The sequence below is a fragment of the Sphaerodactylus townsendi genome, linkage group LG03 (assembly GCF_021028975.2).
Source record: "Sphaerodactylus townsendi isolate TG3544 linkage group LG03, MPM_Stown_v2.3, whole genome shotgun sequence".
NCBI classification, from domain to species: Eukaryota; Metazoa; Chordata; class Lepidosauria; order Squamata; family Sphaerodactylidae; genus Sphaerodactylus; species Sphaerodactylus townsendi.
The window spans coordinates 179,208,081-179,227,989 of record NC_059427.1 but is presented as its reverse complement, the minus strand read 5'-3'; the positions used below and the strand labels follow the sequence as shown (position 1 = coordinate 179,227,989).

At 66.3% G+C, this 19,909-nt stretch overlaps 1 protein-coding gene across 1 annotated transcript in view; it reads left to right on the top strand.

Moving 5' to 3' along the window:
• ARHGEF25 (Rho guanine nucleotide exchange factor 25) overlaps window positions 1-19,909 on the top strand; it is a 114,892-nt gene that overhangs the window by 85,207 nt on the left and 9,776 nt on the right. The window contains exons 7-10 of the mRNA XM_048487628.1: window positions 4,940-5,043; window positions 5,418-5,487; window positions 7,522-7,611; window positions 9,766-9,909. Of these exons, the coding sequence (XP_048343585.1) occupies window positions 4,940-5,043; window positions 5,418-5,487; window positions 7,522-7,611; window positions 9,766-9,909 (408 nt within the window). The remainder of the gene's footprint in view (window positions 1-4,939; window positions 5,044-5,417; window positions 5,488-7,521; window positions 7,612-9,765; window positions 9,910-19,909) is intronic.

Genomic DNA, 19,909 nt, shown 5'->3' with positions numbered 1-19,909 from the left:
CATAGGTACCGACGTCTCCTGCACCTTCAAACAGCCCCTACCATAAGGTGACCAGATGGTCACCTTCAAGAACCGGGACGGGCGGGCAGCCCCCCGTGCTCGCGCGCACACACACACGCACTCGCGCAGCCACACACACTCGCACAGACACACAGAGCGCACACTCGCGCGCACACACGGAGCCCCACACACTCGCGCGCACACACTCGCGCAGCCACACACACTCGCACACACACACGGAGCCACACACACTCGCGCACACACACTCGTGCAGCCACACACACTCGCACGCACACACGGGGCGCACTGCCTTCTGGGGCGCTGCCGTTTCCCACCCTGTCACAGGGCTGGAAACGGCAGCGCCCCAGAAGGCCATGCCTCTGTGACAGGGCGGGAAACAGCAGCGCCCCAGAAGGCAGTGCGCTCCTGTGGCCGCGCAGGAGGCTGCCGCACTGCCTTGCGCCCCAGAAGGCAGTGCGGCAGCCTTCCAAAACCCGGGACATTGGGGAAAACTTGCGGGACGCGGGACAAGTTCTTTCAAGGCGTGAATGTCCCGCCAAAAGCGGGACGGATGGTCAGCTTACCCTACCAGTTCAGTTTCCCTGTCTCCCTTAACAGCTCTTCTGTCTGCCTTTCTCGTGTAACGGCCCCACTTTTAATTGGAAAAGTAACTTTTAAGAAGGGTTGTTACTTTAAAAAAGAAAAGCAAAACAGATCTGGAGCAGTCTGCACTTCAGATTCCTCAATGCCTTGCCATATTGTCGGTCTATATTTGGTTTGCCAGAATTTGTACTTTTTTCACTTGGGCAAGGCTTCTGCCTTTTAAAAAAATAATAATAATGAAAGTCATCTTGCCTTTTATAGCTTTCTCGCCTCTGTTGTTTAACTCCATTGGCTGACCGCTGAGCATGTTTGTACCTCTTCTAATCTGTGTTATACTTGGAGCATCTGCAATTGCGTATTTATATGTTTCAAACGGTCCCTTAAGCGCCCCTTACTGTATTTTCACATTTCAAGTGTACTTTTTGATCCAAAATCAAGGCTTTGGGACAGCTTTCGGCTTTTTCTGATTGTCGCAATACATGCTGCCAAGCCATTACAAAATGAGGAGGATCCCCAATGCCGCAGGCCCATAGCCGGAAATGCTGTGATGTTGATATTGAAAGATGGACACTGCAGGCCGGGGTATCGTAAGCGTAAATAAATATATAGCCTAGGCCGTGGTAGGGAACCTTTGGCACTCCAGATGTTATGGACTACAATTCCCATCAGCCCCTGCCAGCATGGCCAATTGTAGGAGCTGGTGGGAATTGTAGTCCATAACATCTGGAGTGCCAAAGGTTCGCCACCACTCCCAGAGGCGTGGGGGGGGAGGGAAAATGGTGCCTGGGGCAACACCTGCTCTGGGCGCCCCTCACCCCCGCCCCACTTACTTTACTTGCCTGTTATGGGCTGCCCCTTGGCCTGGCTCTGCCAGGCTGCTCCTTCAGCTGGAGGCTCCGCTGGCTGAGGGAGTGGCAGGCCGGGGCTGAGGGGAGGCAGGCCGGGGCTGCGAGATGATTCTCTGCCCCCACCTGTCCAGCTGGCATGAGCCTGGGGACACATGACCCCACATGTCCCCGTGAGCCCCTGCACACCCCACAAGTTACTTAATGCAATTTTATTTTAGTGAAATGGCCAAAATGATTGCAGAGCGCCCACCGCTACATTTTCGAGCTAGAAAATTGCATTCCCTCACCGGTTTGTTACAGAGTCAACAAACATCAATGCTCACTCTCCTAGTTTGTGAAATAAAGGCAGCCACAATGGGGTTGTTTTTTTTAGCAATGAAATGCTGCCTGCTTCATGGATCGATACAAGAGCGATGGAAGGAAATATAACGGGTCATTACTGTGAGGTGGGAGCAGGTATACGTCTTCTTAAAGAAATGGTGAAAATACCTGCCAGCATGCCTCTCCTAATATTACATAAAACCGGATCAATAGGAAGTAAAACGATCAGGGACTTGAGTTTTTTTCTTTTGTCTTTTTTTAATGCTTCTGAAAATTCAACAAAGGGGCTTAGAATATCCCCAGGGGACCCAGTTTTTTCTCTCTTCCTGCCCCCCCCCCCATATTTAGCTACAGCCCTGCAATACTTGGGGGGGGGGTATCAATATGAAGCATGCAAGTGAAGCTCATTTTAAATTGGCTTTGCATAACACCGTGGTGGCAAATCTATGGCACTCCAGATGTTCATGGACTACAATTCCCAATTGGCCATGCTGGCAGGGGTTGATAGGAATTGTAGTCCATGAACGTCTGGAGTGCCATAGATGGAACCACTGGAAGTGCCACCACTGGAACACATTCTGGATGTAAGATCTGGATTTCTTTAGTGCCGTATTTTGGATTTATATGGCTTGTCATGCAAGCACCTCTTTTTTGGCTCTACAGCTCAGCAGTTTTTGGCTCTACAGCTCAGCAGTTTTCTATCTTCAGGGAAACTTTTCCGCATCTGTCAATTAACCTCATGCATCATGCAGAGGGTGCTCTACATCTCAGTTCACCTGGGGTGCACTTCCTCATCCTCCTGAATGGGCTGTGAATGCATGGCATGCCCAGAAGGTCCCACGCAGCTGTGCATTTGAGAGAGAGATAGCGAACGAAGGGCAGAAAGCTTGGCTGTACTAGCTGGGTGTGATGCAGTGTATATAAGGTTGGTAGATCATTTCATAAGGTTGTCGTTGCGGTATGTGGCTCTTGATAGGTAGATAGGTAAGTGTGTTGGCTGGGAGGCGTGGAAAGTATGTGTCTGTGAAGAAGATTGAAGTAGCTAATTACAGATCAATCCTATGCGGTTACTCCAGTCCATAGGTGTCAAATTCGTGGCCCTCCAGATGTTATGGACTACAGTTTCCGTCATCCCCTGCCAGCATCATGCTGGCAGGGGATGATGGGAACTGTAGTCCATAACATCTGGAGGGCCGTGAGTTTGACACCTGTGCTCCAGTCTAAGGCCCTTTCCCCACTCACCTTTGCCCGAGGTTTGCTGCGGGCAATTCCCGGTGCGCGCAATTCCTGGCGTGCGCCCTGGCTTCCCCATGACCCCGCGCTCTGTGCGGGGTCATCAAAAGGCGCCATTTCAAAAGGCGCCAGGAATTCCGTGCGTCGAGGGGGTGGGAGAGAGGCAGCGTCGGGGCGGCTGCGTACTCGCCGCCCCTGAAGTGGGGAAGGGAGCTGGACCCCGCGCTACTTGAGGAGAGTAGCGCGGGGCTTAAGGAAAGTGGGGAAAGGGCCTCTGCCCATCAAATAACTCTGCATTTTGCTCTATAAGTGACAGAATGAAAGGGGATGGGAGAAAGAACAAAAGTGAGTGAGTGAGAGAGAGAGAGAGAGAGAGAGAGAGAGAGAGAGAGAGAGAGCAAAGTGTTCTGATTGGGGAGAGATGGATGAATGGAGAGAGGAGAGAGGATAAGAAAAAATGACAGGTAGAGCTAGGCTTCGGGCTGCCAGTTCCCCTCCTGGCCACAGGTAGGGGATGGGGGAAAGGGTTCCCTGATCCAGGTTGGGAAACTCCTGGAATTTTGGGGGTGGAGCCTGGGGAGGACAAGAAACCTCAGTGGGATACAATGCCACAGAGCCCATCCTCCGAAGCATCCATTTTCTCCAGGTAAACTGATCTTTGTGGTTTGGAGACGAGCTGTAATCCCCAAGCCCCACCTGGAGGCTGGCTTCCTTAGTTGGGTTTTTTGTAAAGTGGTTAGGAAAGGTTAGGATTTTCTGTGTATTGAACTGAAGTTTGTTCTTATTCATTCTATGTTACACACTCTGAGCCCTCCGCAGCCTCCCTGAAAAATTCTTCTGAAACCAAAGGTGAAAGGTGTCAGGGGTAGTGCTCATACTAATCGGCCTTAGGTTTAACTAAATGCGGATTCAGTGGGATGCTAATGGCAGCGCAGTTAGTGCTAATGAAGAGAGGCAGGGAAACAGATGACACTTCAGTGAGGGACCCAGTGAGGGAAGTATCACACCAAGGAACCCTCATTGGCTTCTGAACAGCCAAATACAGTTTGAAAGCCATGGGTAAAGTCGTGATGAATGAGTATACTGTTTCACTCCAACTACATCAGGGGTGTCCAACTCTGGCGCTTCAGATGTTAATGGATTACAATTCCCATCAGCCCCTGCTGGCATGGCCAATGGCGCTTCAGATGTTAATGGATTACAATTCCCATCAGCCCCTGCTGGCATGGCCAATGGCGCTTCAGATGTTAATGGACTATAATTCCCATCAGTCCCATCATGCCAGCAGTGGCTGATGGGAATTGTAGTTCATTAGGTTCCGTCTGCCAAAGCTCCGCGGCGGGTCGCTTCCCTGACGAGTTCTCCGCATTTCTTTTACATGCTTTCCAAAGTTATTTTACCTCACTCACTTTTTATCTACTAGCTCTTCTTTTAATCTAAAATTGTTTTATCATTCATGCTTAATGGCAACATGCCAAAGGCGCCATTTACTGGCTCCTCGCGTTATTTGAGTTTGCTTCTAAACTTTTAAACCTATTATTTCAGCCATTGTTGGCTTTTAATTTAGTTTAGCTTTAGTATTTTTTTAACTTTTAACAATTTTATTGCTGGGCTTGAAACCAGCCTCCTTTTATTAGGGTAATTAGAGCCCGTTTAACTCTTTTTAAAAAAAGGTTTAAAAAAAAATTTTTTTTTATTTTTTTAGTGTAGTTCATTAACATCTGAAGCACCAGAGTTGGACACCCTCTGAACTACATCCTACTGAGCTCCCGTCCCTCTGTCATACTTCTCCCTCTGCTCAGCGACCCTGTCCAGAATCTGGAATTGCCAGCAGTTCTCTTAATTCACTCCCCAACTCATTCCCTCTTGGTGCGTCTGAGGGCAGAAAGAGGAAGCACCCCGGCTTCCATAGTCAACTCTTTTGACTTCTACAGGGCTACATGGCGACCATGAAGGCCCGTGGCATCCCCGAGGGCATGAAGGGCAAGGACAAGATAATCTTTGGGAATATCCACCAGATCTACGACTGGCACAAAGAGTGAGTGGGTGAGCACCCACGCCTGGGTGCAGGGCTTGTCGTGTTTCTGAGGACCTGGGATGGGGTCCTTATGGGGAAGGCTTCTTTCGGTGGGGGCGGTTTGATGATAAACCTTTTTGGATTAGCTGACCCTGTGAAATGAGCAGGGTGAAAGTGACCAGCTGAGGGGCTCCATCCAGGAAATCAGTGGAGAATCAGTGTTCCCCTTCTGCCTCACTGTTGTCCAGTCCTGGGAGAAATGAGAGTATGTTTAAGCCGTCTCTGGGAAGCATTTGGAGTTGGGCCACCCTGGGATAAAGTACAGGCAGGAGAGCAAGAGAACTTGTCCTGTGGATCTCACACTACTTCTGTTCCCTTCTGTCCTTGCCTTCCAGTTACTTCCTCAAACAGCTAGAGAAGTGCCTGGAGGACCCTGATCTACTGGCTGAGCTTTTCATAAAGCACGTGAGTCCTTTGTCACAGCTCAATAGAGGGTGGGGAAGCTGCCAAGCTGGCCCAGGATGGCTAAAGAGAGCCAGTGTGGTGTAATGGTGAAGAGCAGTTGCATTCTAATCTGGAGAGCCGGGTTTGATTCCCTGCTCTGCCACTTGAGCTGTGGAGGCTTATCTGATGAACCAGATTAGCTTGTGTACTCCAACACATGTCAGCTGGGTGACCTTGGGCTAGTTACAGTTCTTTGGAGCTCTCTCAGCCACACCCACCTTACAAGGTGTTTGTTGTGGGGAGGGGGGAGATGGGAAAGAACTTTGGAAGCCCCCTTGAGTCTCCTTACAGGAGAGAAAGGGGGGTATACCCTGTTTCCCCAAAAATAAGACAGGGTCTTATATTAATTTTTGCTCCAAAAGATGCGTTAGGGCTTATTTTCAGGGGATGGCTTATGTTTTTCCATGATTTGGTGCCCCCCACGTGACCAGATCAGCTGCGTTGGGGAATCTGTAACTAGGGCTTATTTTTGGAGTGGGGCATAAATTTCAAGCATCCTCCAAAAATCCCGAACAATCATGCTAGGGCTTATTTTGGTGGTAGGTCTTATTTTCAGGGAAACAGGGTAAATCCAAACTCTTCTTCTTCTAAAGCAGGGGTAGGGAACCTGCGGCTCTCCAGATGTTCAGGAACTACAATTCCCATCAGCCTCTGTCAGCATGGCCAATTGGCCATGCTGGTAGGGGCTGATGGGAATTGTAGTTCCTGAACATCTGGAGAGCCGCAGGTTCCCTACCCCTGTTCTAAAGGAACCTCCATGTTCCAAGACATCTTGCCCTTGAATACTACTAGATGCTGGGAACAAATTGTAAGGCAGATCTGTTGCCTTTCACATCTGGCCCACTTATCAGACATAAGTTTCACCCTCATTAAAAAAATGTACCCAGAAAAATTGTGAGTTAAAAAACTCACTCAGCGTTTGCAGTTGCTGTGGCATTTTTTTCCTGCAATTTCTGTCCCTTGGTACAAACTTGCCCAGTCCATGTGAAGAGGTGATCTTCAGAGTTAACATCTTGTTTAAGATAGTTCAGCGCTAAACCAGGACTTGGAACTTCTCCCTCAGTGAATCCCCACTGCCACCGAGCTCAACATTGTTTTGTCTCAGTCCCCCCCCCGCCCCCAGAACTGCGACATCCTTGTCGCAGTTATGAACTACACTTTTCTGCCGGAACAAGGTCGATACCACTTCGAAGCTTCGAAGTGGGGAAGCATCGAAACGACACCTCATCCGTTCAACCAATCACGAGCTGCTTTTGTGGCATGCGCAGAACGGGAGAGTTGTGGCGGGCAGAAAGTGCATGTAACTGTAAACTGTCAACTGTAAAAACTGTAAAAAAAAAGAACGCTTCCATTTCCCGCCGTAACACAAGCGCCAATCACAATCGAGGAGCGAAACAGGCACCAAGATGATCCTGCCCACTTAGCTCAGTTCCAGGGAGCCAACTCAGTTGCTGTGGGGACAGCCTGGAATCGCTCTCCACTGAAGGGAACCGAGTCGACCTTAGCTCCCTTCTGTAGTGGGGAAAGCCCCCCTGTCTCACAATACTAGAACTCTCACAATACTAGAACCAGGGGGCATACATTGAAAGTGCTGGGGCGGGGAGAATTAGGACTAATAAAAGGAAACACTTCTTCACACAAGACGTGATTGGTGTTTGGAATCTGCTGCCACAGGAGGTGATGATGGCCACTGACCTGGAAAGCTTTAAAAGGGGCTTGGACAGATTTATGGAGAAGTCGATGTATGGGTACCAATCTTGATCCTCCTTGATCTGAGATTGCAAATGCCTCAGCAGACCAGGTGCTCAGGAGCAGCAGCAGCAGCAGCAGAAGGCCATTGCTTTCACCTCCCGCATGTGAGCTCCCAAAGGCACCTGGTGGGCCACTGCAAGTAGCTGGTCTGATCCAGCAGGCTCTTTCTTATGTTCTTATGTTTAACCCCTGAGTGCATTGTCTATGAGCATTCCTCTGAACTGTATTCCTGTCATGTTGCAGGAGCGCCGTTTGCACATGTATGTTGTTTACTGTCAGAACAAACCCAAATCTGAGCATATTGTCTCCGAGTTCATCGATACCTACTTTGAGGTAAGAGGCTGCGCAGCTCTGCTGAGCTTTGTTCTTTCCTTCCTGCAGAACTTTCGCAACATCTCTTTCCTCCTCTGACACTTCTCCGCCTCTATCTCCTACAGCCCTTTCTGAGTTGGTGTGGCTGAACTCCTAGGGTGCCTAATCCCCAGGATGCCTTATGTTCACTCACCCTGCAGCTCCCACTGTGTGGAGAACAGGGCAGAAGGGTCAGTCTGGCCTGACATCAAAGGAAAAATGTAGACTGGTGCAAAATCTGAGTTTTCCACCCCCACCCCCATATGGGCGGCCACCCTCCCCCACCATGACCAAACAACTTTGTTTGCACCAAGCCTTGAGGTCAGTATATGGACCCTGGGGGGAAGGAGGAGGGATGTGGGGGGGGGCAATTTTCCACTCCTCCCATGTGGCTAAATGGCCACAGCCTGGGGAGATTTGACCCCATATGTCCCCCTGGGTGGTACGCCCCTGGTCCTCATCAGGGATCTGCAATCTATGGTTCTAGAGCACAGGTGTCAAACTCGTGGCCCTCCAGATGTTGTGGACTACAGTTCCCAGCAGCCCCTGCTAGCATGATGCTGGCAGGGAATGATGGGAACTGTAGTCCATAACATCTGGAGGGCCGCGAGTTTCACACCTATGTTCTAGAGCTAAATGTGGATCAATACAGAACCTAATACTGCTCTTTAAAACATAACTTTGAGTTAAGATCTGTTGGAAGGATAGTTGAAATGTTGCAACAGTCTTCAAAGCGAATAGCAGGTAAAGGTTTTTTGCTTCTTAGAGATGCTTTCCAGAAAAGGGAAATGATTGAAGTGAATAGTTGCCATTAATCTATGGCCCTTTCCCCACTTACACTTTTCCAAGGGTTGCTGCGCGCATTGAATTCCCAGCTGCTGGCATCCCCTGGCGCGCACTGAGAGTCTCCTTACGACCCCGCGCTACTGCATGGGGTCACCAGCATGCGCCCTTTGAAAGAGCTGTGGGAATGCTCCCTCGGGCTGAGGGGCAATGACAGCAGCAGCTGCCAAGGGCTATGCTTGTCACGCCCCTCTCAGTGGGGAGTGCCGAGGGACCCCGCGCTACTCTCCTCGAGTAGCGCGGGGCTTAAGGTAAGTGGGGAAAGGCCCTAAATGTCAGCCATGTGCAAATTTATGCCAGTGCAGTAAAACTTCTCTTTGCTGTAGTGCTCCAGTGTTTGGGGTCAGCTACTCATTGTTGGGCCTCATGGGTGCCACTTTGTAATAATAAAGGGCCTGGCATCAACCAGGGTTTGGGCTCCAGGAACTTTGTAATATGTGGGTTGGCTAAGCAGCATCTAGTTAGCAGTAATTGAAGATGGCTAGTTTCAGGTACACAAATAGTCTTTCTTATGCGTGTGTGTGAAGTGCCGTCAGGTCGCAGCTGGCAAGGGGCTTTCATGGCAAGTGAGAAGCAGAGGTGGTTTGCCATTGCCTTCTTCTGTAGAGTATTATTTGGTGGTCTTCCTTCCTGCTTATCTTCTGAGATCCGACAAAGCAGCCTATACCATACTGCCTTCCCTCCTAGTCTCTCTTCCATTGGCTGTTATTGATCTTTCTCCGAATTTTAATGTAGCTCAGCTGTTTAATTGTAAAATCTTGCTATGGTAATTCCTTCTGTAGATAAGGTAATGGTGGTAATAGGAGGGAGTGGTTTCAAGAGTCTGCAGTAGTAGATCTGAGTCCAGTAGCACTTTAGAGACCAGCAAGATTTTGGGGGTATAAGCTTTTGAGAGTCAAAGCTCCTTTTGTCAGACAGTTTACCATGTCAGATAGTTTGTCACAGATAGTGGTAAAATTTGAACCAGGGACTTCGCGGCTCAAACGTCAGTCTTCAGTCCACGGATTCCACAGAAGCTTGTGGTGGCATAAAAATTAGTTAGCCTTTGACACTGCAAGACACTTGTTCATCAGAACTCCTGTGTGGCCTTGGCCCTGTGTGGCATGAGCCCATGAGCTGTAAGCTAGCTTTTCTTAGAGTCTTACAAAGATCCTGGAAATCACAGGAAAGGATTCTGGCTCTGCTGTAGGAGGCAAGTTAGAAATTCCCTGCAGAATGGGCGAGAGCTTTAAAGGTCAGATGGTTTTATCACCAGCACCATTTGTGCTGTATCATTTGTTCTCTCTTTTCCAGGAACTGAAGCAAGAACTGGGACACCGTCTGCAACTCAATGACCTGCTCATCAAGCCGGTACAGCGGATCATGAAATACCAGCTGCTTCTCAAGGTGCTAAACAGGGACAAGGGAGGGGTGGGAGCAGCGCTTTCCAAGGTTAAGGTACGTAGAGACATATAGCAATCATTTCGTGGCACAGCTGCAAAAGAGAAGTTCAAGCAGGAGTTGGGGAGGTGTTTTGTGGGGGTAGAGAGGGCAGCGTCTATGTTCTTCATCTATTTCTATATTGTCTAAAAAGGGTGGCCAAACCACCGAAATCGCACAAAAGGAATGGCTGTGCCCACTGGCGGCCCTCTGTCGCCACCTAATGGATAGGGATGGTAGTTACCTGAAGGTGTAGCAAATTTGAAGGGCTCCTGTCGCACCCATTAGAAAGCATCAAATGTGTGCTTGCCAATAGAAGTACACGTTTAACCATGGCAGCTGTGATGCCCGACACATTTAAGCTGTGACTTGCTTGTTCACCCACAAGGCATTTGTCCTTCAGGTCCTTGACTAGAACGACTGCTCTTCCCCATCCATCTACCCTCTTTCTTTTCTCTTCTTTGTTCCCTTCTTTTTTTGAGATAGAGCCTGTGTCTCGCTGTCATGCCCAGGTCACACAGCAGTGGCCATTCACAGGCGTGATCCCACTACTGATCAGCACGGGAGCCTCCAACCTGGGCCTGTTCACCCTTCCCTGGGCAACCTGGCAGGCTGCAGCTCCCTGCGGCTCAGCATGTTGATGCCAAACTTAGTGCAGACACCCAATCGGCATAGCCTGCTGCACCCAGAACTCCTAAGCTCACACCATCCGCCGGCCGCATTTTCCCCAGCAACTGGGATTACAGGCGCGCGCCACCAGGCACACCACTCTTTGTTCCCTTCTTTTGACCCGTCTTTCCCCACTTGTGGCATGTGAAAGCAGAAGACCTGGGCACCTTTTGTGAGATGGCTCCTGTTTGGACAGGACAACCATTGAATATCATCGTGATCAGAATTGTATCCTAGGGTTGCTAGTGCTAGGTTGGGAAATTCCTGTGACTTTGGGCAAAGCCTGGGGGGGGAGGGGAGAGGGAAAGAGGGGGGGAGAGGGGGGGAGAGGGGGAGGGAGAGAGAGAGGAAGAGAGAGAGGGAGAGAGAGAGGGAGAGAGAGGTGGGGAGAGAGGGGGAGAGAGGGGGAGAGAGAGGGAGAGAGAAGGAAGAGAGAGAGGAAGAGAGAGGGGGAGAGAGGGGGAGAGAGGGGGGAGAGAGGGGGAGAGAGAGAGGGAGAGAGAGAGGGAGAGAGAGAGGGAGAGAGGGGGAGAGAGAGAGAGGGAGAGAGAGGGGGAGAGAGGGGGAGAGAGAGAGAGAGGGAGAGAGAGAAGAAGAGAGAGAAGAAGAGAGGGGGGAGAGAGGGGGAGAGAGAGGGAGAGAGAGAGGGAGAGAGGGGAGAGAGAGAGAGTGTGAGAGTGTGAGAGTGAGTCCTCAGCAGGCACGTGATGCTCCAGAGCCCACCCTACCAAGCCGCCATTTTCTCTAAGGGAGCTGATCTCTGTAGTCTGGAGATCAGCTGTGATTCTGGGACAACTCCACACCCTACATGTAGGTTGGCAACCATAGTCAACCCAGCCAGTATACTACACAATTCTTAGAAGTTAAGCCCTTCTAAACCTATCGAGTTCAGCTGGCTTCTAAGAAAGGGTATATAAATATGTTTAGGATTGCACTGTTGAAATGCCATTATATTTTTAAAACATATCTCTGGTGTGGCCATTTAGTCACGTGGGGGCAGAAAAATCGCCCGCCTTCCTCCTTCCCCCCAGGTCCATACACTGACTTCATGACCTGGTCCGGAAAAAGTTGTCTGGTCATGGTGGGGAAGGGCGACCGCCCATGTGGCGGTGGTGGGGGAACTTCGATTTTAATCAGGTTACATTTTCCCTAGGTATTGCCTCTGCTGGTCCCTCTTTTTAAAATTATTGTACTGCAATAAAACTTTTTAAAAAATAAAATGCATGAAGTATTCATATTTAAGTGTGTGTGAATGTGTATACACAGACACACACCGGCAACAGGGAGCTGAAGCTAGTCCTGGCTCCCTTGTGCTGTTGAACCAAAATAAGGCCTTATCTACACTTGCAAAACAATGAGCTGGAAGAATCCTGAGGCTATAGCAGTGATGGCGAACCTTTTTGAGACCGAGTGCCCAAATTGCAACCCAAACCCCAGTTATTTATCGCAAAGTGCCAACCCGGCAATTTAACCTGAATGCTGAGGTTTTAGTTTAGAAAAAACCGGTTGGCTCCCTCTTCCTCTGCCCCACCCGCTCGAACAGGGGCCAGCCTGCTCTAGCTTCCAGCAAGTCCTGCATGCACCGCTCTGTGCCTCTCTAGCATCTCTGCCTCCTCTGCACACACACACCCTCGGGCAGAAGCCACCCGGAGCACAGGCACCAGGCCTGCCAGTCTTCCCTGCTCACCACGATGCGCACATGTCATGCTCAGTGGCCCAGGCCAGCCTAGATATGTGTGTGTGTGTGGGGGGGTGATTTTCCGCCCCCTTCATGACGAACTCTGTGTGTGTGTGCCCACAGAGAGGGCTCCAAGTGCCATCTCTGGCACCCGTGCCATAGGTTCGCCATCACGGGGCTATAGTATAGGCCAGTGGTGGCGAACCTTTGGCACTCCAGATGTTATGGACTACAATTCCCATCAGCCCCTGCCAGCATGGCCAATTGGCCATGCTGGCTCCCCCACCCCCCCCTCCCCCACCCCCCCCCCCCCCCCCCCCCCCCCCCCCCCCACCCCCCCCCCCCCCCCCTCCCCCCCCCCACCCCCCCCCCCCCCCCCCCCCCCCCCCCCCCACCCCCCCCCACCCCCCCCCCCCCCCCCCCCCACCCCCCCCCCCCCCTCCCCGCCCCCCCCCCCCCCCCCCCCCCCCCCCCCCACCCCCCCCCCCCCCCACCCCCCCCCCCCCCCCCCCCCCCACCCCCCCACCCCCCCCCCCCCCCACCCCCCCCCCCCCCCACCCCCCCCCCCCCCCACCCCCCCCCCCCCCCACCCCCCCCCCCCCCCACCCCCCCCCCCCCCCACCCCCCCCCCCCCCCACCCCCCCCCCCCCCCACCCCCCCCCCCCCCCACCCCCCCCCCCCCCCACCCCCCCCCCCCCCCACCCCCCCCCCCCCCCACCCCCCCCCCCCCCCACCCCCCCCCCCCCCCACCCCCCCCCCCCCCCACCCCCCCCCCCCCCCACCCCCCCCCCCCCCCACCCCCCCCCCCCCCCACCCCCCCCCCCCCCCACCCCCCCCCCCCCCCACCCCCCCCCCCCCCCACCCCCCCCCCCCCCCACCCCCCCCCCCCCCCACCCCCCCCCCCCCCCACCCCCCCCCCCCCCCACCCCCCCCCCCCCCCACCCCCCCCCCCCCCCACCCCCCCCCCCCCCCACCCCCCCCCCCCCCCACCCCCCCCCCCCCCCACCCCCCCCCCCCCCCACCCCCCCCCCCCCCCACCCCCCCCCCCCCCCACCCCCCCCCCCCCCCACCCCCCCCCCCCCCCACCCCCCCCCCCCCCCACCCCCCCCCCCCCCCACCCCCCCCCCCCCCCACCCCCCCCCCCCCCCACCCCCCCCCCCCCCCACCCCCCCCCCCCCCCACCCCCCCCCCCCCCCACCCCCCCCCCCCCCCACCCCCCCCCCCCCCCACCCCCCCCCCCCCCCACCCCCCCCCCCCCCCACCCCCCCCCCCCCCCACCCCCCCCCCCCCCCACCCCCCCCCCCCCCCACCCCCCCCCCCCCCCACCCCCCCCCCCCCCCACCCCCCCCCCCCCCCACCCCCCCCCCCCCCCACCCCCCCCCCCCCCCACCCCCCCCCCCCCCCACCCCCCCCCCCCCCCACCCCCCCCCCCCCCCACCCCCCCCCCCCCCCACCCCCCCCCCCCCCCACCCCCCCCCCCCCCCACCCCCCCCCCCCCCCACCCCCCCCCCCCCCCACCCCCCCCCCCCCCCACCCCCCCCCCCCCCCACCCCCCCCCCCCCCCACCCCCCCCCCCCCCCACCCCCCCCCCCCCCCACCCCCCCCCCCCCCCACCCCCCCCCCCCCCCACCCCCCCCCCCCCCCACCCCCCCCCCCCCCCACCCCCCCCCCCCCCCACCCCCCCCCCCCCCCACCCCCCCCCCCCCCCACCCCCCCCCCCCCCCACCCCCCCCCCCCCCCACCCCCCCCCCCCCCCACCCCCCCCCCCCCCCACCCCCCCCCCCCCCCACCCCCCCCCCCCCCCACCCCCCCCCCCCCCCACCCCCCCCCCCCCCCACCCCCCCCCCCCCCCACCCCCCCCCCCCCCCACCCCCCCCCCCCCCCACCCCCCCCCCCCCCCACCCCCCCCCCCCCCCACCCCCCCCCCCCCCCACCCCCCCCCCCCCCCACCCCCCCCCCCCCCCACCCCCCCCCCCCCCCACCCCCCCCCCCCCCCACCCCCCCCCCCCCCCACCCCCCCCCCCCCCCACCCCCCCCCCCCCCCACCCCCCCCCCCCCCCACCCCCCCCCCCCCCCACCCCCCCCCCCCCCCACCCCCCCCCCCCCCCACCCCCCCCCCCCCCCACCCCCCCCCCCCCCCACCCCCCCCCCCCCCCACCCCCCCCCCCCCCCACCCCCCCCCCCCCCCACCCCCCCCCCCCCCCACCCCCCCCCCCCCCCACCCCCCCCCCCCCCCACCCCCCCCCCCCCCCACCCCCCCCCCCCCCCACCCCCCCCCCCCCCCACCCCCCCCCCCCCCCACCCCCCCCCCCCCCCACCCCCCCCCCCCCCCACCCCCCCCCCCCCCCACCCCCCCCCCCCCCCACCCCCCCCCCCCCCCACCCCCCCCCCCCCCCACCCCCCCCCCCCCCCACCCCCCCCCCCCCCCACCCCCCCCCCCCCCCACCCCCCCCCCCCCCCACCCCCCCCCCCCCCCACCCCCCCCCCCCCCCACCCCCCCCCCCCCCCACCCCCCCCCCCCCCCACCCCCCCCCCCCCCCACCCCCCCCCCCCCCCACCCCCCCCCCCCCCCACCCCCCCCCCCCCCCACCCCCCCCCCCCCCCACCCCCCCCCCCCCCCACCCCCCCCCCCCCCCACCCCCCCCCCCCCCCACCCCCCCCCCCCCCCACCCCCCCCCCCCCCCACCCCCCCCCCCCCCCACCCCCCCCCCCCCCCACCCCCCCCCCCCCCCACCCCCCCCCCCCCCCACCCCCCCCCCCCCCCACCCCCCCCCCCCCCCACCCCCCCCCCCCCCCACCCCCCCCCCCCCCCACCCCCCCCCCCCCCCACCCCCCCCCCCCCCCACCCCCCCCCCCCCCCACCCCCCCCCCCCCCCACCCCCCCCCCCCCCCACCCCCCCCCCCCCCCACCCCCCCCCCCCCCCACCCCCCCCCCCCCCCACCCCCCCCCCCCCCCACCCCCCCCCCCCCCCACCCCCCCCCCCCCCCACCCCCCCCCCCCCCCACCCCCCCCCCCCCCCACCCCCCCCCCCCCCCACCCCCCCCCCCCCCCACCCCCCCCCCCCCCCACCCCCCCCCCCCCCCACCCCCCCCCCCCCCCACCCCCCCCCCCCCCCACCCCCCCCCCCCCCCACCCCCCCCCCCCCCCACCCCCCCCCCCCCCCACCCCCCCCCCCCCCCACCCCCCCCCCCCCCCACCCCCCCCCCCCCCCACCCCCCCCCCCCCCCACCCCCCCCCCCCCCCACCCCCCCCCCCCCCCACCCCCCCCCCCCCCCACCCCCCCCCCCCCCCACCCCCCCCCCCCCCCACCCCCCCCCCCCCCCACCCCCCCCCCCCCCCACCCCCCCCCCCCCCCACCCCCCCCCCCCCCCACCCCCCCCCCCCCCCACCCCCCCCCCCCCCCACCCCCCCCCCCCCCCACCCCCCCCCCCCCCCACCCCCCCCCCCCCCCACCCCCCCCCCCCCCCACCCCCCCCCCCCCCCACCCCCCCCCCCCCCCACCCCCCCCCCCCCCCACCCCCCCCCCCCCCCACCCCCCCCCCCCCCCACCCCCCCCCCCCCCCACCCCCCCCCCCCCCCACCCCCCCCCCCCCCCACCCCCCCCCCCCCCCACCCCCCCCCCCCCCCACCCCCCCCCCCCCCCACCCCCCCCCCCCCCCACCCCCCCCCCCCCCCACCCCCCCCCCCCCCCACCCCCCCCCCCCCCCACCCCCCCCCCCCCCCACCCCCCCCCCCCCCCACCCCCCCCCCCCCCCACCCCCCCCCCCCCCCACCCCCCCCCCCCCCCACCCCCCCCCCCCCCCACCCCCCCCCCCCCCCACCCCCCCCCCCCCCCACCCCCCCCCCCCCCCACCCCCCCCCCCCCCCACCCCCCCCCCCCCCCACCCCCCCCCCCCCCCACCCCCCCCCCCCCCCACCCCCCCCCCCCCCCACCCCCCCCCCCCCCCACCCCCCCCCCCCCCCACCCCCCCCCCCCCCCACCCCCCCCCCCCCCCACCCCCCCCCCCCCCCACCCCCCCCCCCCCCCACCCCCCCCCCCCCCCACCCCCCCCCCCCCCCACCCCCCCCCCCCCCCACCCCCCCCCCCCCCCACCCCCCCCCCCCCCCACCCCCCCCCCCCCCCACCCCCCCCCCCCCCCACCCCCCCCCCCCCCCACCCCCCCCCCCCCCCACCCCCCCCCCCCCCCACCCCCCCCCCCCCCCACCCCCCCCCCCCCCCACCCCCCCCCCCCCCCACCCCCCCCCCCCCCCACCCCCCCCCCCCCCCACCCCCCCCCCCCCCCACCCCCCCCCCCCCCCACCCCCCCCCCCCCCCACCCCCCCCCCCCCCCACCCCCCCCCCCCCCCACCCCCCCCCCCCCCCACCCCCCCCCCCCCCCACCCCCCCCCCCCCCCACCCCCCCCCCCCCCCACCCCCCCCCCCCCCCACCCCCCCCCCCCCCCACCCCCCCCCCCCCCCACCCCCCCCCCCCCCCACCCCCCCCCCCCCCCACCCCCCCCCCCCCCCACCCCCCCCCCCCCCCACCCCCCCCCCCCCCCACCCCCCCCCCCCCCCACCCCCCCCCCCCCCCACCCCCCCCCCCCCCCACCCCCCCCCCCCCCCACCCCCCCCCCCCCCCACCCCCCCCCCCCCCCACCCCCCCCCCCCCCCACCCCCCCCCCCCCCCACCCCCCCCCCCCCCCACCCCCCCCCCCCCCCACCCCCCCCCCCCCCCACCCCCCCCCCCCCCCACCCCCCCCCCCCCCCACCCCCCCCCCCCCCCACCCCCCCCCCCCCCCACCCCCCCCCCCCCCCACCCCCCCCCCCCCCCACCCCCCCCCCCCCCCACCCCCCCCCCCCCCCACCCCCCCCCCCCCCCACCCCCCCCCCCCCCCACCCCCCCCCCCCCCCACCCCCCCCCCCCCCCACCCCCCCCCCCCCCCACCCCCCCCCCCCCCCACCCCCCCCCCCCCCCACCCCCCCCCCCCCCCACCCCCCCCCCCCCCCACCCCCCCCCCCCCCCACCCCCCCCCCCCCCCACCCCCCCCCCCCCCCACCCCCCCCCCCCCCCACCCCCCCCCCCCCCCACCCCCCCCCCCCCCCACCCCCCCCCCCCCCCACCCCCCCCCCCCCCCACCCCCCCCCCCCCCCACCCCCCCCCCCCCCCACCCCCCCCCCCCCCCACCCCCCCCCCCCCCCACCCCCCCCCCCCCCCACCCCCCCCCCCCCCCACCCCCCCCCCCCCCCACCCCCCCCCCCCCCCACCCCCCCCCCCCCCCACCCCCCCCCCCCCCCACCCCCCCCCCCCCCCACCCCCCCCCCCCCCCACCCCCCCCCCCCCCCACCCCCCCCCCCCCCCACCCCCCCCCCCCCCCACCCCCCCCCCCCCCCACCCCCCCCCCCCCCCACCCCCCCCCCCCCCCACCCCCCCCCCCCCCCACCCCCCCCCCCCCCCACCCCCCCCCCCCCCCACCCCCCCCCCCCCCCACCCCCCCCCCCCCCCACCCCCCCCCCCCCCCACCCCCCCCCCCCCCCACCCCCCCCCCCCCCCACCCCCCCCCCCCCCCACCCCCCCCCCCCCCCACCCCCCCCCCCCCCCACCCCCCCCCCCCCCCACCCCCCCCCCCCCCCACCCCCCCCCCCCCCCACCCCCCCCCCCCCCCACCCCCCCCCCCCCCCACCCCCCCCCCCCCCCACCCCCCCCCCCCCCCACCCCCCCCCCCCCCCACCCCCCCCCCCCCCCACCCCCCCCCCCCCCCACCCCCCCCCCCCCCCACCCCCCCCCCCCCCCACCCCCCCCCCCCCCCACCCCCCCCCCCCCCCACCCCCCCCCCCCCCCACCCCCCCCCCCCCCCACCCCCCCCCCCCCCCACCCCCCCCCCCCCCCACCCCCCCCCCCCCCCACCCCCCCCCCCCCCCACCCCCCCCCCCCCCCACCCCCCCCCCCCCCCACCCCCCCCCCCCCCCACCCCCCCCCCCCCCCACCCCCCCCCCCCCCCACCCCCCCCCCCCCCCACCCCCCCCCCCCCCCACCCCCCCCCCCCCCCACCCCCCCCCCCCCCCACCCCCCCCCCCCCCCACCCCCCCCCCCCCCCACCCCCCCCCCCCCCCACCCCCCCCCCCCCCCACCCCCCCCCCCCCCCACCCCCCCCCCCCCCCACCCCCCCCCCCCCCCACCCCCCCCCCCCCCCACCCCCCCCCCCCCCCACCCCCCCCCCCCCCCACCCCCCCCCCCCCCCACCCCCCCCCCCCCCCACCCCCCCCCCCCCCCACCCCCCCCCCCCCCCACCCCCCCCCCCCCCCACCCCCCCCCCCCCCCACCCCCCCCCCCCCCCACCCCCCCCCCCCCCCACCCCCCCCCCCCCCCACCCCCCCCCCCCCCCACCCCCCCCCCCCCCCACCCCCCCCCCCCCCCACCCCCCCCCCCCCCCACCCCCCCCCCCCCCCACCCCCCCCCCCCCCCACCCCCCCCCCCCCCCACCCCCCCCCCCCCCCACCCCCCCCCCCCCCCACCCCCCCCCCCCCCCACCCCCCCCCCCCCCCACCCCCCCCCCCCCCCACCCCCCCCCCCCCCCACCCCCCCCCCCCCCCACCCCCCCCCCCCCCCACCCCCCCCCCCCCCCACCCCCCCCCCCCCCCACCCCCCCCCCCCCCCACCCCCCCCCCCCCCCACCCCCCCCCCCCCCCACCCCCCCCCCCCCCCACCCCCCCCCCCCCCCACCCCCCCCCCCCCCCACCCCCCCCCCCCCCCACCCCCCCCCCCCCCCACCCCCCCCCCCCCCCACCCCCCCCCCCCCCCACCCCCCCCCCCCCCCACCCCCCCCCCCCCCCACCCCCCCCCCCCCCCACCCCCCCCCCCCCCCACCCCCCCCCCCCCCCACCCCCCCCCCCCCCCACCCCCCCCCCCCCCCACCCCCCCCCCCCCCCACCCCCCCCCCCCCCCACCCCCCCCCCCCCCCACCCCCCCCCCCCCCCACCCCCCCCCCCCCCCACCCCCCCCCCCCCCCACCCCCCCCCCCCCCCACCCCCCCCCCCCCCCACCCCCCCCCCCCCCCACCCCCCCCCCCCCCCACCCCCCCCCCCCCCCACCCCCCCCCCCCCCCACCCCCCCCCCCCCCCACCCCCCCCCCCCCCCACCCCCCCCCCCCCCCACCCCCCCCCCCCCCCACCCCCCCCCCCCCCCACCCCCCCCCCCCCCCACCCCCCCCCCCCCCCACCCCCCCCCCCCCCCACCCCCCCCCCCCCCCACCCCCCCCCCCCCCCACCCCCCCCCCCCCCCACCCCCCCCCCCCCCCACCCCCCCCCCCCCCCACCCCCCCCCCCCCCCACCCCCCCCCCCCCCCACCCCCCCCCCCCCCCACCCCCCCCCCCCCCCACCCCCCCCCCCCCCCACCCCCCCCCCCCCCCACCCCCCCCCCCCCCCACCCCCCCCCCCCCCCACCCCCCCCCCCCCCCACCCCCCCCCCCCCCCACCCCCCCCCCCCCCCACCCCCCCCCCCCCCCACCCCCCCCCCCCCCCACCCCCCCCCCCCCCCACCCCCCCCCCCCCCCACCCCCCCCCCCCCCCACCCCCCCCCCCCCCCACCCCCCCCCCCCCCCACCCCCCCCCCCCCCCACCCCCCCCCCCCCCCACCCCCCCCCCCCCCCACCCCCCCCCCCCCCCACCCCCCCCCCCCCCCACCCCCCCCCC